The sequence below is a fragment of the Struthio camelus genome, chromosome 11 (assembly GCF_040807025.1).
Source record: "Struthio camelus isolate bStrCam1 chromosome 11, bStrCam1.hap1, whole genome shotgun sequence".
NCBI classification, from domain to species: Eukaryota; Metazoa; Chordata; class Aves; order Struthioniformes; family Struthionidae; genus Struthio; species Struthio camelus.
In genome coordinates, this window is record NC_090952.1 from 22,529,213 (window position 1) to 22,552,172 (window position 22,960).

At 44.1% G+C, this 22,960-nt stretch overlaps 1 protein-coding gene across 5 annotated transcripts in view; it reads left to right on the forward strand.

Moving 5' to 3' along the window:
• FGF13 (fibroblast growth factor 13) overlaps positions 1-15,808 on the forward strand; it is a 286,202-nt gene extending 270,394 nt beyond the window's left edge. For all 5 annotated transcript variants that reach the window (XM_009684862.2, XM_068956968.1, XM_068956971.1 and 2 more), the window contains 2 exons: positions 9,565-9,763; positions 11,035-15,808. In XM_009684862.2, the coding sequence (XP_009683157.1) occupies positions 9,565-9,763; positions 11,035-11,171 (336 nt within the window). In that variant the 3' untranslated portion in view covers positions 11,172-15,808. The remainder of the gene's footprint in view (positions 1-9,564; positions 9,764-11,034) is intronic.
• Positions 15,809-22,960: the final 7,152 nt, after the last annotated feature.

The following is a 22,960-nucleotide window of genomic DNA, read 5'->3' on the forward strand; positions in this document are numbered from 1 at the left end:
TCTCACAGTTAGCGAGCAGAGGCAATTTGTAGTGCCTAGAAAAAGAGCTCATTTGGCAGCATTTGTCCCTAAGCTCTTCCTCTCAGGTGGCCCCCATCTTTCTTCTTTAGAAATGGTCGCTGGCAGCAAGTGCCCAGGGGTAGTTTGTGGCAGTCCCAGCTAGCTTGGGACAGCTGCCTCCCCACCCTTTAGACAGAACAGCTTTATCGCAACCAGTCTGCCATCAGACACGTGGGATGGCGTCTCACCAGAGCCACAGAGGCCAAGGAGATCATTCCCACGTGGATTTGCCCTGCATAGGTCCCAGCAGTTGTACAGACAGGCTTTCAGCCAGGTTGCAGGTTACCACAGAAACTGCAGTCCTCATTATCAGCTCTTCCCACGGGGAGGAGTGTAGTGCTTGTTCCGACTGTTGTTCATCCAGCTACCTTTCCCCAAAATAAGAGAAATTTTTGAGTGCTTTCCTTTCTTCAGTAGAATTTTAGGAACATCCCCTGGTAAAACGGTTGTGTCCCTGCTTGTAATTAAACAGACAGATTTAGAGCTTGCTGCAAACACTGATTAGATTACTGTTTCTCCAGCACTTTAAGATAAATCTGCATGAATTCATAGATGACAGTCTGAAGGAGCTCTCCTCCATCTCCGTACCCCAGGGTCGATGTCCTGTAACTAGGATACAGCAGTAAATCCCACACGATACTAATTAGTCCTGCTGCTTCCACAGAGCCTGTCTGGGGAGCTTCCCAGTGTCAGGAGAGTTGCAAGCACAAAAGGATGTGAGTGTCAGGGGAACCTTTGGTGCTAAAAGTGCTCCAGCCTCGCTCCAACATCCTTGCTGCTGAAGCAGAAGGTGCCGGCATGGCTGCTCCTGCCTGCTGCACCCCATCCTGGGTTATCGCTCTCGTGGGCCACCCCCAGCCGGTGTAACCGCAAGCAACATTGCGGGACAGCACGGCCAAGACTGGGCACTGGACGTGGCAGCAGAAAGGTTGCACGTGCCCTTCTTTCCTTCTGGTTCCCAGGCAGTGTTTAGCAAATGCCTGCCGAGTCACCTTGCTGGAGGAGCACATTAACACACGGCTGGCGCCATGCTCTCTGCAGCCACAGCAGCAGTCACGTAGCATCCCCTGGGGACACCGGTCATGTAGACAAATACAAGAGTAATTGTGTAAAAGGGCTACTGGGACAGCAACGTGGTTTCTTTCTCAGCTGCTCTTGCCAGCTGGCAGACATCTCACCCTTGCAGCAGCCAGGCTGGGACGCGGAGATGTCTCCTGGTGGGATGGCTTTTCCTTGATGCTGCAGCTCTGTTGAAGATACCAGGCCTTTGGGTGCTTTCTCTGTCCACTTGTCCTGATGAGGCAGGGAGAGCTGGCAGGCAATTAGCAGTTCAGAGGAGCAAGTCACATGTAGCTGACACAAAATAAGGCAATCACAGTATCTCCTAAGACTTGACCACCTCTTAGTGCTAAGCCTCGGCAACTTGCGTTGCTAGCCATGTTCAGAGAATGGCAATGGGCTTGGGGCTCGGCCGTTAAAATGAGGGCGATGCAGGGCTGTGTTTAAACTGGAAGCAGAATACGGCCCTATACCTTGAGAGGAGTTTTTCAGCTTAGATATGTTTTTTTTTTAAGTAATGTCTGACACACTTAAGTTGAGGACATTCTGCACAACTGCTGTGTCAGAGAGATTTGCCGAAACCAGCATTTGATGTCAATTATAACTGCTAGAAATCTGATTGCAATGGCTGGGAGGTTATCTGTGTAATAAAGGGTATGCCATAAAATAGGTTGCTTAGCATCTTTGGGACCTTCTGCTCTAGTACTGGGGGAAAAAAGCCTTCATATCTGTCTTTTGCTTCCTTCTCTGTTCCTTTAATTTTTAGGCTTGGGTACACTGATCGGAAGGTCAGAAATACCATAAAATTGGACTGTATTTATCAGAGACACAATTTAAAAGATATAGAACTTTTGTGCAAATGCACAATGGCAAAGCTGAACAGCAAAGGCCGTTTTACTTTGTCGTAAGACAAGTGACTGAAAATATCTTGCCTCCATTATACAAGAGCCTCAATGGTGCAGGCTCTTTTTAAATGTTGTGTTTCGGTTCTGGAAATGATATAGAAAAAAATTTGAAGGATTCAGTGAAGGGTAATGAAAATGATTAGAGGCACAGAGAACCTTTCATGTGAGGAGAGATTTAAAAAGATTAGGTCTGCTTAGTTAAGACAAGAGATGAATAAGCAGAGACGTGATAGAGAGATGAGGGGTAGTGAATGGCACAGAAGAGGCACACTAGGTACTTTTATAAGCTGTTTTCCAAAATTAAAGGCAGAGAAAAGAAAGCTATAAAATGAAGAGACGTTTATTTAGATAAAGCACAACAACCATCACCTTTTAAATGTGTTTTCCACAGTGCTAGCATCACCTGTGCAAGCCAGTGTCACAGGAAACTGAGATAATGAGCTTAGGAGCGTTATAAAGAGAGCTAGCTGCTCGGGCAAGGGGGAAGTCTTGAGCCTGTCGACAGGGAACAGGAGTGTTCTGCTAAAGTCGTGAATGGGAGCAAGATTTACCCAGCTGACATGATCTGAAGTCTCCTGAAATAAAGTGCCAGCCTCAGTGGGCTCCGAGTATTCATATGCTATGTATAGCTATGGCTATGCTATGTGTAGAGAGCTACCGGCTTCAGCTGCCCCTCGTAAGGTAAGGTGACTTGGTCTCTTGTCCTGGTTGAGCAAGCAGGCTCTTTCCCAGCATGTTTTCAGAGAGCATATCTCTTCCAACATCCCTATTTTCAGTAGTGTGTGTAGACCATATATTGAGGGAGCCCCTGCTGTCCACTTGGTGTGCTCCTAGGGTGGATCTTGGTGCTTTGGTCAGCTGGGTAGATTGAGGTGCTCTGCTTGACTCAGTTCCGTGGGAGGGAGATCATGAGAAGACGTAGCAAGTCAGAATCAAGGTCCAGCCAGTTCAGTGTCTACAGATGACCAGTAATGTGTACCTGGAGAAGAACATGACAGCAGAGCGCGTAAGGGCAGGGCAAACAGGCAGGATACTGCCACCTCCCATTTTTCAGTGACCTGCAGCTGAGGATTGCCTGAGCCAGAGATTACAGTGCTTGGTCAGACATGGGAGTGTGGTCCATGAATTCCTTCTGTGAGGCTTTATCATGCAATACAATCTTTGACTAGACATTGAGAAATTTATTCTAATACTCTTTTTTTTTTCTTTTTAAACACTAAACCCATGCTTATGCCACTGAGAAGATCTGTTTCTAAAGAGGCTTAAGTACAAATTAATACATAGGCTTTCCTTTACAGATTTTGGAGCAGTAAGAGGACTTTTGTATGTGTGAAACAATGAAAATTAAATATATTACAAAAAAAAAAGGGTCTAGTTAATACTAGGATTGTACCGCATATGTTGATCTGCTCCCTTAGTCTGGTTTAGAGCCTTCAGATAACCTGACAGGCACTTACTGCTTAATGAACCTTCCTGAGTTTCACAAAACAGACAGTGTTTAAAGACCAGATACTTGCTTTTATCTTGTATGAGTTTCTCTAATTTTGAACTAGGGCTGGCAAGTCTTAAGCCCTAAAGCCAGAGAAGTCAAAAACGGTAGATGCAAACATTAGGAGGTATTGAAATGTTTATGGAGGGCTTGATCATTCTGGAAATTGCAGAGGCTTCCCTGTACCATGCATCCAGGATGGTTAGGGGTGCACACAGTCAGCGTAGCTCTGCGCTCATGCAGAGCAGCATATGAGGCAACTTGGATCTCCTCTTTCTTATTTATGTTGAGTAAATTACAGTAAGTCTCATAACTTTGCAGGTAGAATTAGGAAAGGGACCTGTGTTTGACATCTGCAAGGTGTTCTCCTGGGCATCTTGCAGAACATTGAAATCACATTACAGACCTTTTCTAACAGGATTAATTTTCTCTGCAATAATCAGAAGAGTGTCTCCTTTTTGCATGTATCATGCCTTAGTTCACTTGCCTCAAATTAGGGAGTGTTTTGGTTAATCAACACAGCTGTGGAAGTGAAGCATCACCAGAAGACAGGGGAACAACAGTATGATCATGCATAGTTCCTACCTCAATTAAATTTCGGCGCTGTTTACAGTCACTGAGGCCTTTCCCTTGGGGTCGTCAGGCAGTACATCCATTTCATGGGTAGAACAAGCTGAGAAGTGACACACCAAGCTCTAAATAGATATTTATTGAAGTGCCTAAATGCCACTTAAAAATCTGGGCAAATATGACTTGGGCAAGTTTTCACAACTGAGTCACTGATAAGTATTGAGAAGTGATGAAGGAAATTTAAACCTGTAAATCTCTGTGCATGTGATTAATATGTTTTCTACTTCAGTTCACTGTGCGCATTTTTTCTCTAAGTTAGTGCATTTGATTTGCTGTGTGAAGGAACAGTGTCAGGGGAATAATTACAGGAGTTTTTCAATGCTTTCTTCATAGATTCAGAGAATACCTATTGACAACCTTAAATCTCACTCTGGAGATGCTGGATAACCAGCTGTTTCCTTGGGCTTCATTTTGCTCTTTTTGGAAGCTATGTCGTAAATAAATTTACACACCATAGCATTTTTGTGCTTCACAGAATTCTGTTTATTGCAATAAACAGAATATGTTCCATATGCTATGGAATTGCTTGGGATCACTTTTTAGAGAAATTGTGCCTTCCTGTCACTCCTGCCAGTAAGTGGATTTTCATAATTAAAGAATTTAATATATCTCATCTACATAATTTTGAATTTAGTTTTCTTCCCTGAACAATCGCACAGCTAGTGCGATGCCTTCAGACTGTGGTGAACTCTTACACCCTTCCACAAATTCCTGTTCAACAGTTGGGTTTTGCTCTAGCAGTGGTTAGCTCAGCTTTTCAGTGCTCTCTGAGGACTTTAGGGTACCTACAATGTCTTTGCAAGAGCTCACCTGGAATAAGTACTGATACGGCATCTGGCTTCCAAGGCCCGTATAAACGCAGCTTTTCAAAAAGCGCTTCCTTTGCCATGACCAGCGATTGTTGTACGTGGTCATGATTACATGGTCAAATGGATTTCCTAATTACGGCCCTACAAGATCTGTGCGTATTCTTGTGTTGTGAGTTGCTCCCACTGAAATCACTAAGATTCCTCACAATAGGTAAATTTAAGCAAAATAGACACCCTTTTGGGAGTGGAACCTCTCTGTGGGAACTATAATATGTTAGTCCTTATCTGGAATAAATTGCGTCAAGAGAATTATAAGTTTCCATCATTGCAGCAAACAGATTTTGGTGGCTCCACAAAATACCAGTTTCTTCACGCTGTCTTCTCATACAGGTGCTCCAGAAGTTGTTATTTCTGGTAACTTAAAAGTTGAAGTATTCACATCTTGTGCTGTTGATATCACTGCACATTACAGGGTGATGATCCAGAGGATACACCCTGGAACTTCACATGCCAAGATGGAGAAAATCAATCTCTGTTAATAAAAAAGGCAGGCTCACTGGCGCAGAAAATCACTACTCTGGAGCCTTAAAGAGGCTCCTTCAAAAATTCATGACTATAGAATGGAATCCTGGGCTACATTACAGTCCTCAAAGAAATCGGGATATGGAGGAAAAGAAATCCAATTTTCATTAGGTGGAGAAAATAAAGAATGAATCCCAAAAGCAGACAGAGTCATTGATTAAATGGAATATAACTTTATGCTCAATATGTTAGAACATTTCCCAAGTATCCCAATACTTTTCCCAAGTATTTCCAAAGTTACTTTTTTTTTTAATGTTTATTCATGCCCCTAGTAATAAAGCTGTCTGAATAAAATTTCAGATTATTCTGGGAAACTGCTGTACAGTAGCTGCTGATGATATTCAAAGTATAGTCATCTACAGAAATTTAATAAACAGCCTAATGACTTGAACTTTCAACTCTGTAAAGTATTTGGTCACATCCCCTGCTGATGGTATTCACGGTGTAAATACAATATACACTAAATTGCCCTGAGCAGGCATCTTCGACCTCCCTATGCGCAGTATGCCTACAGCCAGCCTGACTAGAGTCTTTTATAATATATCAGAAACTTGAAGATGCTAAATATCTATCTTTAATTCAGATTTCCCATTTTCTATCGGGGAGGAGGGGTTCAAACTCCAGTGTCACCAGCATTTGGGGGCCAGAATCATTACTGTTCCGTCCTGCAGTGTAGGTGGGTTTGGTGGCTGATAATTTGGATAATGTTTGGCTTGTACCTGAGGCCTTTGCACAATGAGAGCAGGAAGAATTCCAGCTTTGCTTTAACCTTATTTTAGCTTTCAGCTTTTGCAGAGCCATAACACAGTATTTTGTATGGAAAAGACTGGACCATTTTAGATGTTTCTAAAATTACTTAAGTTACAATTTTTCTTTGCCTTGGTAATCTAATCAGCTGCCTGGAAATACAGCCACTCTAAGTGTATGCTACAATGCCTTTTTACTATATTATCGTACACAAAATTATTCTTTTTCTTTTTCACATTTAATGCAGCCGCAGATGTATTCATACATTTCAGTAGTTCAGCTGATCAGATCAAAAGCAAGAAGAAGTTTCTGACAGTTCATTCCCCTTGTTTACTTAAGCATGGCTGAGTCATGGCTACAATGAATCCAGTACTTTAAATTAAAGTTTTATTCATTCATTCATTCTTTCATTCATTGTTTGGGGGCATGTGTGAGGGGCTCAGGTGTGTGCGATTTATTGTTGCATAGATAGCATCATTCTTGACTTCTGAAGTAAGCAGCCGGAAATGCTGTTTCACACAAATATTTGGGTTTTTATCTGTGTTGTGTAACAATGTATTCATAGCACATGACTCCTCCGATCTCATTCAAATTATTTTCATTGCAAAGATGGACAGCTGAGAGACAGGAAAAACCAGGAAAGACATTACGATCACTGTACACTTACATCTATTGATATGTCTGTTCAAGGCCTTAGAACTCAACACTTAGGTATATGTATAAATTTTCAATCAGATTAATTACATGAGCTAGAAAAGGGCAGTTTTAATTTGGGCAATCAGTGTAGGCCCTCTGCATTCTTGGAATGCAGGCCCTCTGCATTTCTTGAGTACATTATTAAAAAATTTGCCGGCAAAGATAATGTAATGGCCATGCTGCACTTGCTGCCCTGCACTGTGTTTTAGTTGATGGGCTGATAGAAGCCCAGTGTGTACCCAGCTGGGCCGGCGCATGGACTTGCCAAGCTCAGGAAAGTATATTTTAATTGTAACACCCCCAAATCAGGAGCACCTCTGTTAGTGTGCCTAATTCAAACTTCCCTCTGCAGTTCTCCTCCCCCAATCTTTTTCTAACGAGTAGCAAAGACACATATTGGATTAAACTAAACGCAAGAAACGGGTGAGCACAAACACTTGCAGAAGGTGAGCCGTGCTGGGTGCAGCTGCTGGGTACTGAGGAGCTAGCAGAGCATTTCAGCTTCTGCAAATGGCTCATGGGGGGATCGACTTTTATTTGGAAGGGAGGAAGCCTTTCCCACTGCACATCAGCTTTTCAGACTGCAGCCATAGCCTAGGAGTTATGCAGATGTCGGTCAAGACAAGGGAGCGTGATCTTGGGCCAAACAGTCAGGTGAAGGAGGTGGTCCGGTCTAGGGCTGGAATAAACAGGAGGGGATTTGACATGGGCTTGTTAGCCCAAGGGAAAAATAAGGGTGAAACAGGTTTTCAGCATCTTTCTGTCTGTTTCCCCACTGTGTTTCACTCTCTCCCGTTTTGCAGACCGGGGCTGGTGGCATTGTGGTCCTCTGCGAAGCGCTGGAGCTCGCGGGAAGGGGCTCGTGCTGCAGGTAGCTGGCTTCCTTGGGGAGAGCTGGAGTAAATGTGCAGTTCTGTTCGTGACCTGCACCTCCGGCACGGCATACAGGCAGGCCTTTTGTACCCTAAACAGCTCCAAATTACTGTACATAAACCATAATCTTCCAGCAGGAGCACTGCAGTTTTCCATTTGGCTGCTAATTGGATGATATACTTGCAATAGCCCTTATTAACACGGCAAGCACTGGGCAGGGTAAAGTGATGGAAGGCTTTTATTTAGAAATCTTGTAAAAATACAGTGACTGTCCCTGCTTGACAGCGATTGAAACCAATTGTCAATTAACTAAATAACAGCCAATTAGCTTGAAGGAAAGGGAGAAAATTGCTTGCTTCACATTCTTTGTTGAAGTAAATGCCAGTCAGAGGATGTGAATTTTTTTCTTTATCACACAAGAAGACAAAACGGCAAAAGATGTGGAGAAAATGCATAGTGTTTTTTTTTAAAATATCATCTTTTTCTCAGACAAGAATATTTGAGAAACTAGATAAGAAAATCTTAAGCTCCTGAGACATTTAATTTCCTGTGATTTTTTTAAAATCAAAATTACAATCATTATGCCAGCTCAATTTTTCTTCCTTTCTTTCACGTTGCTGTAGGATACTTATGCACAAGGACAGCTCTGCTGAAGCTGGCTGACTTCACAAATAGAGACTAGCTCGCAGCTGGCTGCTCTGAAATGTGGCGCTAGGCAGGATTGTGTTATTTACATCTGCATGACCAGACCAAACTACTTGATGGACTTTCAGGGGGCCGTAGGTGAGACCTTGTCAAAACCTGTAATGTTAAAAAAAAAAACCAAAGAACCCAGAGGACTGACTTAGGAAGCGAGTGAGTGGTTGTTTCAGGACTGGCGTTTACATCCATCTAAGACCATCTTTCCATGTTTCATGCCTACATCCTTTGTTTTTGGTCTAGACGATCGTGCCCAAAGGTATTGATTGAGTTGAGGCCATTACACGGTGAAAGCCCGTCAGTCTGCAGGCAGGGAGTAAAAGGCTCTCTCCTGTTTTGTTGCTCTTTATTTTAACTATTAGCCCAACACTCTCTCTCCCAAAAGAGCAGTACAGTTCAACATGGGGACTAAAGCTTGATCTTACAGGCTCGTCACCCTAGTACCATTTAACTTTTACCATTCTCGGAGCAGGGGCTGATGTCTCCGGAGGGTCTCCGACAGCCAGACTTGCAGTCAGAGGCAGCTGCTAGAGGCTAACTTAATATTGCTGGGTTAGTAAGAGACTATTTGCTCACGGCATCCTGGCTTTGAATTTGTATTGCACTTTCCCCGCAAGCAGTTAAGGGCAGTGGTTAATGCACAAAGGCTTTACGTGTCCTAACTTCCCGCCTGTGGGGCCGAGCCACAGCTGGTCCCTTGTGGTTGGCACTAGGACTACGTCTGCCTAATATCCATTAGTTGCATCAATCAATAATTCTTCACTTAGAGTTTTCACTCGTTGTTCAAAAAGATTTTATTATGCTGCTCTGAGCTGCTCACGGCGTCATTTCACAGGTTTCAAATTGCGTTACCCTTCTTTTGTTAATACTTTTAGGGCCAATGTTTCATAATTTGATAGTGAAGGGTGAGAGGTACGTCTTTTAACCATTGGAAAAGCAACGAATATTGGATACTTTTGCGTTAACTGATGTGAAATTCAACGCTGCACATATTGATCGGTTACTTTTTTTACAGGAACATTTTACACCTGAATGCAAGTTCAAAGAATCAGTATTTGAAAACTACTATGTGACATATTCTTCAATGATCTACAGACAGCAACAGTCTGGCCGGGGTTGGTATTTGGGTCTTAACAAAGAAGGAGAAATAATGAAAGGAAACCATGTGAAGAAAAATAAACCTGCAGCACACTTTCTTCCAAAACCATTAAAAGGTAATTGCCTTGGTTTGCTCCATTTATCTGAGCTGACATTATATTGTGTCGGAAATGTTTAATTGCTGTGCATACACGCTGGAAGGGTTCAGCTGCTTATATAAGAGGAGTATAACATTTTGTAACACACCATTAATGTAATCACAGCTGCTTTTTTTCAGGTTTCTCCACTTTTTTCTTTTTCTCATCTAACCAAATAGGTATATTAGCTGCTTTGTGCCCAAAGTCCACAGTGTCACCTCTGTACAGGATGAAGGCTGTACCTGGAATGGGGCCCAAACACCTGCTCCCTGGCCCTTTGCATCTTGCTGTACATCTTGTCACTCTGTGCTTTATGTTACAGGATGTTTGTCTGTCCATTTTTGCCTGAGATAAAGCTGTAATGCGCAGTGCTAATTAAACTGTAATTAATAGGGCACCAGCATGTGACAATTAAAGGTAATGCATGAGGGATACATGTGCTGCTTTGTTTTAAAAGCTGGGACCTAGATTCATCCCAGTTAACTGAAGCATCTAAATCAGCACTGTGGTCACACCAGGCTGTCTCTTGGGTTAACGCAAAGAGAGAGGTCTCAGCCATGGCATGGAGGCGCTCCCCGTTCTCCAGAAGAGCGAACTTCTCTATGCTTCTTCCTCAAGAGGAATGAAACCCTCTACTGCTGGGTTATGCTCCGAAGCAACCTTGTAACGCAGTGTCATTTTGAAATCAGAGAGCATATTTTAAAGAGGCATAGCCCTGGATGGATGGCTGGTCTAGCTTGACAGGCTAATATAGGACAAGGTTTTAGGTAACTGATGTTGGGGTTGATTCCCACTTCTGATGTGTGTTGAAACAAAGGAAACAGAAGTCTTAAAAATCCATTTTCTCACCCATTTGCCTGGACTACGTATACAATTAACAGGTCAGATCGTAGCTATTGCCAGAGCACTTCACCATTAGTAAGCAAGTGCTGATTTATATCAGCTCAGGTCTATCTTGCAGCATTTTGTATGTGCAGTCGTTAAGTGGGTGATTTAATTGGGAGGGGGAGGAAGCAGTGTTTTTTCCTGTCTCTGAAATGTCATTCTCCTAAAGAGGCTCTCAGAATTTCTTAGGAAGCATCTGAAATGGAAGAGGTCTCCTTGCAGTGAGCAGCTATGTTTCCTTCATTCCTGCCTTACACTGCTTATTGCTGAATGAAAAATGTGCGTGATTCACAGCCAGATGTGGCACCGACTGACGCGTAGCCCGTGACCCGTGCTGACGTGCTGCCCTCTCCTTTGCTTTGCAGTGGCCATGTACAAGGAGCCTTCTCTCCACGATCTCACAGAATTCTCAAGATCTGGAAGTGGGACCCCAACAAAGAGCAGAAGTGTTTCAGGAGTGCTAAATGGGGGTAAATCCATGAGCCAAAACGAGTCAACGTAGCCAGGTTAAGGCAAGCCAAGTGCTCTCTAAACAGAACCTTACCTCTGGATGCAGTTGAATTCTTACTAGCAGTCTTTCATCCAAACGTTCAATTGCCCAGGACAAGCCACCGAACTTGCATAGGTCACTCGTTTATCAGCCATTAGATCTACTGGTTGTCAAAGGATATACCCCAATAATGTAGAATATGCTTGTGCATATCACAAGGCATTTGGATAGCCAGCAAACATAACTGCGGAATAAATCTCGGAGAAGAAATGTCCAGCTCTTTCTTTCTCTCTCTCTCTTTCTCTCCCTCTCTCTCTCTCTTTCTCTCCTATGCTTTGTGGAATACGAAACAAAAACATTTTACAGCGTTCACTGCTGATAAGAATTTGCTTTCCAACTAAGAAAAAGACCACTTTTGCTCTTCAAAGGAAATTTTAATGCTTATATGTTTTATAGGGGCAAACAAAAATAAATATGTAAACTCTGTTGTTTCCTTGGCTTACCGTTTTATATCTAAGGCTTGATAAAAAAAAGGTATCCTTTAATTTGGAATAGTGCAACTTTTTGATTTCTGAACTCCAATGGGTCTTTAAAGCTACGTCTTTAAAAAGAAATAATTAAAAAATTCAGGGTTGGAACTGAGAGTTGGTGTCTCAGGCTCAAGCGAACAGTGTTCTTGTGGTTTTAAACACAAAGAAATATAAATTTTTATAGATTTGTAGTTTCTGGTAAAGTTCTTGTGCTAACCCCAGTCTGTAGGAATTGAGTTGTTTTGTTATCCCAAGTGGAAGTTAATGGAAAGGGATAAAATTATCCTCCAGTGTAGATTTCTCTTAATTCCATTTTGTGTGTCATGTTAAACTATTGTTGTGGCTTCTTTTCTAAAGACAGAAACTGTGGAATTAAGGTGACTTAATTTTTTTATAAGAAATGTCTTATTTGTAAAAGTCCTTCTTTCACTGTAATGGGCACGTGAATATTGTGTAGGAGGAGCGTTAGGACAGGTTACCCCTAAACAACATATACTTATACATGCTATTGGAAACAATTGTTTAAAAAAATGTAGTTAGGTTTCCATTTAGGTCATCATGTCTGTTGCATGGGAGAAAGTTGGACTATTGGCATAGAGTTGCATGACGTGTAAGATTTTGTGCATTAATCATCGTTGGATTCTGTGCTCCAAAACTGACATAGTTCTGTACAGGCAGCTTTCTGCCTCGTACAAGAAAGTTGTTTATTATTTGTTGTATACACAACCATGCACTGAATAAACTATTTATATTAAGATGTACTTTTTAAAAAAGCTTGTTTGATTATATTATGTACATTGGTTACTAATTTCAAGGGAAAGGGTTGGCAGTTAAACTATAATATGATAAAGAGGTACTGTAATTAATGTTAAAAATCTTTCTGTGTAGCAGGTTATTCCCTTGTAATGCCATACACTATACAAATGAGAACATGTGCTTCCTTTTGCATATTGTTAGAACTGGTCTTACATGCCCAGCTGAGATACTCAAAACATAGTGACTGTTTAGTGCCACAAAGCGGTGGTGACGTTCCCTATGCAGCATGCTGTTGGAGTCCCAGAGAATTGCACTGCTGTGCTTTGAGCTTTTCCAGCTAACCTCTCTGTTACACTTCCCGAGTGCTGACCCTACCTGCCACCTTGCAGCACGCCTCCTGCGAGCCCTCGGTACGCGGGGGCACCCAAAGAGATCCGGTAAGTCAAGCTCATGCCAGAATGGCACCTCGAGGATGCTCTTGAGCATGCAGTACATGACTGCAGACATGCTTTAGGGGCCAGTTTAGTCTGATCTCAAAGAAATAGACTCCCACGCCTCCTGCCTTCATGCACATATTCTGGAGAAAAAACAAAAAAAAATCAGTCTCTCTCTCTGTCTCTCGCTCTATCTGTCTGTCTTTCTCTCTCTCTCTCAGGAAGTCCTAGGAGGAACATCACACATGGTTGAAGAAACAGTTCTGGAAGGGGAGAGGGTGGATATGGAGACAAAAAGCTACCTATAAATGTTAGCCTGCAGTTGTAGTCAGGCATTCTGCTATCTGGTCTGTCCCCCTCCACTTGACCAAATGGAGTTAGACCTCAAACTAGGCTGGGACAGGAGCAGCAAAGGGAAGCATGGCCCCTGGTCCATCATCTGGCTGCTTGTCTCCACCTTTGCCTCGTTCCCTCAACTGCACCAGCACCATTGATTTAAGACGGTGTGGGGGTGAGAGAGAGGGGAAGGGGGGTTCGTTTAGCTAACGCAGATTATGTTTCAGGTCAAACCTGTAAAGCTGTGGTAGGCAAGAAGCTTGATCTTGCTGAGCTCCTGTACTGGAGCAGGACCTTTTCCTCCCCCAGTAACACCCTCTTGCTGAAGGCCCGCAGGCCCTTACCATGCCCCTTGCAGAAGTGCAAGTGAAAGCCCCGTTGCTTGGAGGCTGCTGCGGCACTCATACCTCTTAGCACTCGTCGCTGGGCTCCTCTAGCTTGTTCAGCACAGTCAGTACCATGGAAATGGTCCTTAAAAATTGAAGACCTGACCAGCAAGTGCTCCAGGGGTTCTGAGAACTCACCTGGCCAGGAGCATCTGTTCCCTTCAACTAAGCGTGCTTTGCCCCTGTGGAACATTTTCTTTAACCCTCCTGACCCTAGACATCAGACTCGTGAGGGCATCTTTCAAGTAAGGAGTCCTAGTGCCTTAGGAACATAAAACCTGAATAAAACTAATTTAAAAAAAGTCATTATATGTGCCAAAGTTATTTAGATACATTGTTAAATGCTGAGTGCCACTGTCCTAAAGATAAAAGCAAAGCAGCAGCCCTGCAGTTAGCTGCAGCCTTAGTATTATTCCCCATCCCCAGTACATCCAATCATGACGGTAATCTGCAGGGAAGAAGAACTGCTCATCTCACACATCCTCATTTCTAAAGTCTATAGTTTGCCTTTGGAACTGACACTGGCATCAGCTGTGAACAGTCACTGCCAAGTCCTCAGTTTCAAAGGTTTCTAATATACCAAACTAACAAAGCCCATCCTTGGATTAAAGATGAGGCAAGAGATTTGGCAATAGCTGATCCAGAAAGAGCAGTTTCTGACAATTATGTTAAATTTGTGACAAGACTGTTCTGACAATCGTTTTTTCCTACAGAGTATTGTGGAAGGATAGGGGAATCCCCTTGATAGTGTCCTGATACACTACAAAGGCTCGTGTATGGTATAGGCAAGGTGAGGGGCAAGGTGGGGGTATGCCCAGGGTTTACCTGTAGCCTCTGGATCCATAAATGTGGATTCAGCAAGGAGAAACAGGGTAAAATGTCCCTTTGCGGTCAGTGAAGTGAAGGTGATATCCTGAACTAGTCAAAGCCCCTTTGGCAGACAGGAACACGGATTCTGCAGAAACCTGATTCGGGAGCCAGACTCCAGGGTATTTATCCTCTTCCCTCGGCACCCATCGACAGACTCTCAGACAGATGACTCCTGGATAACATGTTCCTTAAACCTGCTAGAAGTTAAAAAAATGTCCACAGCGATGGCTGACTAGGAAAAAAAGCTATTTAGCTGCTGGTCAATCCACTTTGTTCTGCTACATGTACCTGCTCACGTGCTAGAAGATGCATGCCTGGAATAAGAAAGAAAAATCCAGGTATGAAACCAAGCCCTGCACTGGCTGTGAGAAACCAACCTTCTGCAGAAGGCTTGGTCTCCAGCCTTTCTGTTATTGTAAATATGATGGTTGATGCCTTTCATCTTCCAATTTGGTTGCCGAATGTTCTTGTCCTTGTCTCTCCACCAAGGCCTCCCACGCACTTTGCAGTGTACTATAGGGCTTAGTTTGGCTCAGGAGGCATAAAACTACCACAGCAGCTTTCTGGTTCACCTCGGTCCACCTGGAAGAGTCCCTGAGCCACTGCAGGGTCCGTGCGGAGACCTTCAAAAAGGCTGAAAAATACTACCTGCCAGCCCAAAATGAAACAGGTCACCCATGAAATTGGGAGAAATACTGCTAGGAGCACAGCTATTATGAGGCAGAACTGCTGCCTTTGTGCGATCTGCCTGCCAGAACTGCTTTCTCTGAGGTCTCCGCTGGGTCTCAGATATTGCCTGCTTGGTCTGGTTTGGGGGTCTTTTCTGTGTCATAGAGGTTTGGGGTTTTTTTGTTTTGTTTTTAATTGACCTCGTAACGCCTCACAGCATGGTAGTATCTCTGTAGCCACCTGCTCAGCCATCTTCATTGCTGGCACCACAGAAGACAATTCCCTACTTGGGAAAACATCTTCAAGTTACCCCAGGGGGGAGAATAGTGCCCATTCTGCAGCACTGTCTGGTGTCCACACTGCTGGTTTCCAGCCCACGTGCCAAGTTTTTCAGTGGGATAAAGACATAAAGACGGTGTAACGAGCTCAGGGATACTGTGATGTGCCAGGCCTTCCCCCACCTGATGCCTCCTCGCAAGTCTGCACCAGTGCGAGAGCCAGGCCTGGCAGCGCTCTGCTGTGTCTTGAGTATCTCTGCATGGAGACCAGAGCCAGCTCTAACGGGTTTAAATGCCTCCCTGCCATATGCTTGACCAGGACACTTTTGCAGGACAGAATCTGTACATAACAACGTCTTATCTTCTAATAAATAATCTCTCTAAAACTGAGTTTCTCTTGTCTGGACGTTGATTTTTTACCACTGCAGGTATTTAAGAGCTCTCCACCCCAAAACCAACACCATTGCTTACCTTTGCTCAGCATACAGACCCTTCTGTACAACCACTGTCCTTTATGTCGTCTTGAACATCAGAGGGGCAACCAGAGTGATCCAAATGAGATCATCCCAGATGAATCCCAGGATGCAGCAAGGGTGATGAGTCCTACAGCTCAGGGAATGGCTACTCTTAATATTGCTGCTCAAATCCCTACACAGTGTAAGACGGAAGACAAAACACCATGTTTTTGTCTGATTTGGGTGTTGGAAGCAGCAGTGACATAAAAGAATGTCAAAAAGCCTATTCAAATGAGATTAACTGATTTTCGAGGAAAAGCCCTACCATGTGATTTTCCCTGAATGGCACAAGCTTTGGGCTTTTTCCAGCTCTTTTGGAGAATGTTCTTAAGAACTTACAATTCCCAACTTGGATCACCAGCTAAAACTTTTTAAAAATTCTTTTGCCTTGTGTAAGTGATCCAAACTGCAGGGCTCTCCCTGTCTCAGCAGATTGGCACCGAGATTCACCGTTTTTTGGAGAGTAGTATCCGGAAACAAGCCAGGTTTGCTGGCTGGCCTCAGCAGATGGTGGCGAATCGACTGCTTGCAGTGCTGTCTTTATTGCAATCCGCTTGGCTAGCAGAGGGTTCCCCACTTTGGGAACATGCCACAGCAATTTGAGGGCACTCAATCACCCTGCCATTCTGCTGCTCCTCTCATGAGGAAGCTTAAATATTAAAGTAAACCCCAAATTTGATACATGTTTTTACATTAAGCAGTAAAATCACAGTAATAATTTATTCCATCCCACTGGGAACTGAAAGACAGTTTATAGGCTTCCCTTCAAACATCATTATTAACAAGCTAGACATTAATATTCCTAAAAAAAAAAACCCCACATATCAAAAATTGCTTTCAAGCACTCCCAGGCCCATTTCATCTCTACATATTTGCTTCTCCCACCTAAATTCAACAACCGGAAGGCCAGATTTGGGGCAAGATGAATGCTCTCATCTCCCAGAGGGTGTTCACAGTCCCCTCTTGAGCTTGTCCCCTTGGCTAGGACACTACCCCCAAGGTCCGATACATTTGCATATGGAAAGGGCTACAAAACTCGTGCCCAGGCATTCGCAGGCTAATTTGATAAAACGGTCGTTAGGGCAGATTGTGGGGCTGACTGAGCTACGGATGGCATATTTTGGGGAACACACAGCAGACTGGCAGCTCTCTCAGACTCTCTGTTCCTGGGTGGAAATGTTTCAACTCCGGAAGCGCCCCCAAGGGAGACAGCGGTGAGCTGAGGAGGCTACACTGCAAAAAGAGCTGCTCAGGCACCAAAATGGCACAGCACTGCTTATTGTGGCTGAATGACCACGTCAGAAGCAGCTCTGGAAGGACCATGGCTGGCTCCCATTAAAATTAATTCATTAGTGAATAAATTGCAAAGCTCTGAAAAGTAATTTGTCATGATTCATCACCCACACCTTGAACAAAACTACGGCCTAAACAAAAGGCCTATCCAACTGGGGTGAGCAGATCTCCCCCCGCCCTTCCCTCTGCACATTGATTTAATTCCATTATTGGAACTGGTTATACAATGCAGGGCCCTTCGCTTGGAGCTGGAGCGCAGACTCCTTTGTCCAAACCTTTGCAGCAGGAAAGTTGCATTCAGACAAGAACTCAGGGCTCTTTTAGTTTTTTTCAGACAATACTGTATAAAGTTTAAAGAAACCCGAACTAAGGGCTGGAATATCAGATTACCTATGAGCTCTAAGCTAAAGTTGGTGAAAACTGTCCTTTCTTTTTCCTTCTCTGAGCTCTGGATCAGCCTGACAATGACAAAACTTCCATGGCTGTAACTACCGTGACCAAACGATGCTACTTTGCAGTAGCTAATGTCTGCTCTCTGTTTAGCAGCACCACATAAGGACCCACTCAGGAGAAAAATCTGTGGACAGAAAAGTTTTAAGACACCCTCTTAAGGGGGATAGGGAAAAGAAAGGCAAGGAAAGAGCTTATCTGAATTAGCGTTGTACCTAGAAACCCTCCAAAAGGCCTCTGGGGCGTCCCTGGAGCTGCATGCACAGGTGCTCCACAGGAGGGGGTCATGGGAATGAAGTGCCACAAGGAAAAGCATTCCTGTTTGTGGGTATTTCTGGCTTCAGTGTCCTCACCTACTGTTCCTCCAAGTCACTGTTACAGCTCCACCAAAGATGTTTGAGAGCACTGATGCAGAGGTAGCCCTTTGCAGATGATGCAAAGGGACGTGACCAGGGCAGGAGAACGAGACGGCACCCAGGATGGGAGGTTTCGAGGGAATTTGAATTAACCTTCCCCATGCACCAAACCTGATGCCACGCACTGAGTTTCATGGGACTCAGTTCACACCTGGACCGATATCCAGTACAGCGAAATAGCACCGCACAGGTGGAACTAGCTCAAACCCCTCAGTTGAGGCTGTCTCAAGGCCCGATCCTAATCCCGGCTGCAGAATACACCATGGACTCCAGTAAGTCCCACGCTGATTTAAAATACCTTTATCTAGAACAGCAATTCACCCTGCTGTCGAAGGAGTTCAGCCATTACCTCATGCATAAGTATGTTCCAGTGGTTAAGCTGTGAAATATTTTTAGATAACAAAATTAACCGGTTCAAAACTTAATTAATCCTATTTCCTTCCCAAATGGCTTCCTTCAAAAGGTACTTGAAATAGTTTTACTTCCTCCCATTGTCTGCCTAATGCACTGATGAACTTTTCCTTCTGAGTATCTCCTTATTTTAATTGTCTGCTCAGCCAACCATCCCTTTTGATAATTAAGCAAGTTGATAATATAGCGAGATCTTTAAAAATTAAACTCTGTTCCTTGTTAAGCAAAAGCAAAACTTTTTGTTGTTGTTTAGAGGGTTGGGTTTTCTTCACGTTCCTAGTTTAGAAAGAGCATTAATGACCTCTGAAGTAGCAGCACCATTTGGGAACCCACTGTTACTGAGAAGTTGGTGAAATTATTATTTTACATTAAATAACGCAGTACTGAGGTTTTCGAGGGAATTTGAATTAACAGATCTTATGGTCACCTAAGCAAGATGGACTGAGCAAAGCAAAAGGAAAGCAAAGAAAATCATACCTAGCCAGAGAGCAACAACGCTGGGTAAGCTTTCACAGCTGCTTACCTGCAGCAGAGCTCGCCCCCAGCACTTCTCGCTCTGGTATTTTACTGATCCATCCCTAAATCATTTTCATTTTCAACAGAGGCAAAAGCAAGACTTTTCCGTAGTGTGCCATGCTGGACAGACACTAGCCCACCTGGGAGCTTAAATTGCAAGGAGTAAAGTATCTATTTTCACACAAGCACATTGAAATGTATTTCATTCATGTATATATGTGTGTGTGTGTGTGTGTGTGTGTGTGTATACACACATATATATATACACACACACACAAATATACGTGTGTGTATTTAATATATATAAATCTATTTATCTATTTGTTTATGAAAGTATTATATATCAATTCACATTTGGCATTTGACAGCAGCCTGGCAAACAGGCAGCCCTGGTGAGAAGGAGGTCAGCACCAGCAAGCGCCAGGAATTCAAGGTGGTGAGAAACAGGCTCAGAGCACACAGCAATTCAGCCGCTAAGGCAGGAAATTAGAAAATGCTTAGGAGGTGACAGGCAAACCCTGCTAGCCTTGTTCATGCAAGCACTTTCACAGCCCCGTATCCCCCTCGGTACCGGTTGACCCACCTTGCAGCTGCACATTGAGCAGGAAGGGAGTCGTGCTTCGCTAGAAGTCTTTCACTTCTTGATCAAAGTTTGCGCTGGGAAAGGCTTTGATCAGTCAGGGTGAAGCACAATGTTGAAGAATCGCTCAGAAATGACATGAAGGGCTAAAGCAGACTCCAGTTCTTCAACCAACACAGCAACAGGGTGCGGGAAGTGGCTGCTGAAACTTCACAGGAAACGGCTCAAAGATCCCAGGTCCTTCAAAACTGCCGTGGAAATGCAGAAGGGTTTAAGCAGCTGGCAAAGATTACAGACGGCTGGAGCTTGCAAAGAAAGATGAGAAAAGACAGTGAAAAGGTTAATTGCTAGCAGGGCTAAAGGAAATTAAAAGTATTTGTGCAAAAAGTGCTGGAAAGGGAGAGTAGGCCCAAGAATAAATGTAGAGTGGGATGTTATTAATGATGACTCAAAAGTGGGGAAGAAGTTAATGAAAGTTGGGCTGCCTACAGATCTAGGTGTTTGTCTTAGTTAGTACCAAAAGTCTTCATTAAATGCCAATACAGTTTACAACCATTTGGTTCTCAGCCTCCAAAGACAATCTGTGGAGAAGTCGCTTCCCCCCACTCCTGGAAACTGGCGCCAGAAGGAAAAATCCCTGTGGTCACAGGACAGTCAAACAAAATGAACAAACTCGCTGAGCCTGACCGTGCTGCATCCTGGAGCAAACAGGGCTGGGGCTAGTCTGAGGAGCAGTGGCTTTAATCAATTACTTAGTTATAACCTGAACCTTGGGCAAAAAACCGTATTACTGCGCTATGACCAGATGGAATGCACTGATTTGTAAGCCGACTCTGTAACCAGATCGGTTTGTGTTAGTTCACCTAAGTGACGGATAACAATTCTCTGCCAAAAGCTGTGCCCAGAAAGACTGCAAGCATTGTAAATTTATATAGGTATAATAGACTAAAAGTTTAGCAGCAAACATAAACAGTGCCTTTGCCCATAAATACTCTTAGAACATATACACTGTAATCAAAGTAGCTCAAGGATCACTCTTCCACCGTACATAAGTATCATACAACATACTCAATCTGATAACAATGAGAATCGAGGGAAGGGTTGTTGCAGTGAAACATTTACAGTGTTCATTTCCATGATGAGTGTGATCAATTCAGTATGCAAATACTGTACACAAAAGAGTGCTGAGACTACAGAGGGGCTGCACTGTAATTCCTTTCCCAGAGAGCATCAGGGAGACTCTAACTCACTGCACTGACGACTGACCAATTAGTAAAATACCTTTATGATGGACAAGAAGCAAAGAATATCACCTGCCCATCTGAAAAGTGAACGCTCGTACTCCAAAATGAAGCAATGTGGGCCTGAAAGTGTGTGAAAAAGAGGAAAGAGCAAAAGAAGAACATTGTAGGTAGGGCAAATAATTGCACAGATGAGTTTAACAAGCTTTTTCCTTTAAACATTTGAAATGCAATGTGAAACACCCAAAGTGAGGATGGCAGAGAACAGCGGGGACCACGAGCGCCTCCCTCGCCAGCCTTCCCAAGCCAGGAGAGGATGAGGAAGGAAACGAGACAAGGAAGCTCTCTCACTAATGACTGAAAACAAACGAGCCAGTCACTTGATGAAGGCAGAAATCTGCGCTGTTCCTCGTACGTGCTAGCGTGCACAGATTTTGGAAGCAGGTAAGGGTAACCTTTGTGGTGCTTTATGTATTCAGCACCAGCAGCCCAAGAGGACCATGGTGTGAGGTGCCCTGCACGAACATAGCCTTCCCCCTCCACTGCTGAACACTTATTTGACCAGGACCTTGATTTGTTCTGATGAAGGCAGCTGTCAAAGCACTCAGGGAGCCATGATTTGTAAGTAACCATGATATTTAGAACCATACGACCTTTTAAAAAGTTAAGATCAGGCTTAAAGGGCAGCCTTCCTGGAATAAAGGACTCTGAAATTTCTTAGGTCAGATTTAAAATACAAATCCATAATGGACAAGCATCACATTATTTTAAAAAGAGACGATAAATCACTAATACCTGGCAATTGATTTGCAAGCTACATTTATTTATGATGTGTTTGTACAGCACCATGCACACCCTGACCTATTACGAAGCTCCCAAGGGTTTACTTAATGCAAATAAATCAATGCAATGTACTGATTAAGTTATATAAGTATTCTTGGAACTAGGACAAGTGAAAGTTTCTGCAGTCATCCTCAGGTCTCTCATTTCTGACAAATTATGAGCTAACAAAAGCCAAGGAGGTTGGTGAGCTCAGGTCAAGCCCTGCAGCTGAGCTCCTGCACCTCTCCGTGATGGAAGTCCTCGTTCTAATTACTTGCGCACGCTGCAATCTGAGCAAAAGAAGGGGAGAAGTGATTTTTCTTCCCATTTTGCCACGCTACAGGATATCTGCACAGCACCTTGGACTCTTTTAGTGATGGGCCCTGTGCCTGAACTGGGCACATCCCTGTACCTGGATGAAGGGACAGAGTGCACCATCTAAACTGGGAGGAGCAGTTGATACACCAGAAGGCTGTGCTGCCATTCAGAGGGACCAGGACAAGCTGGCGAGCTGGGCAGAGAGGAACCTCCTGAAGTTCCACAAAGGCAAGTGCGGGGTCCTGCACCTAGGGAGGAATAACACAGGCACAAGGACAGGCTGGGGGCTGGCCTGCTGGAAAGCAGCTCTGCAGAGAAGGACCTGGGTGTCCTGGTGGACAAGTTAAGCAATGTGCCCTTGTGGCCAGGAAGGCCAACGTTATGGTGGGGTGCATTAGGAAGAGTGTTGCCAGCAGGTCAAGGGAAGTGATCTGCCTCTGTTCAGCCCTGGTGAGGCCACATCTGGAGTACTGTGTCCAGTTCTGGGCTCCCCAGTACAAGAGAGACGTGGCACTCCTGGAGAGAGTCCAGCGGAGGGTTATGAAGATGATGAGGGGCCTGGAGCATCTCTCCTATGAAGAAAGACTGCAAGAGCTGGGCCTGTTCAGCCTGGAGAAGAGAAGACCGAGAGGGGATCTCATCAACGTGTACAAGTATCTGAAGGGGGAGTGTCAACAGGATGGGGCCAGAGTCTTTTCCATGGTGCCCAACGACAGGACAAGAGGCAACGGGCACAAGTTGAACCACAGGCAGTTCCATCTGAAGATGAGGAAAAACTTCTTGCCTGTGAGGTGACAGAGCACTGGAACAGGTTGCCCAGAGAGGTAGTGGAGTCTCCTTCGCTAGAGATAGTCAAAACCCAACCTGGACACAACCCTGTGCAATATGCTCTAGATGACCCTGCTGGAGCGGGGGGGGGGTAGGACTAGATGAGCTCCAGAGGTCCCTTCCAGTCTCAACCAGCCTGTGATTCTGTGAAC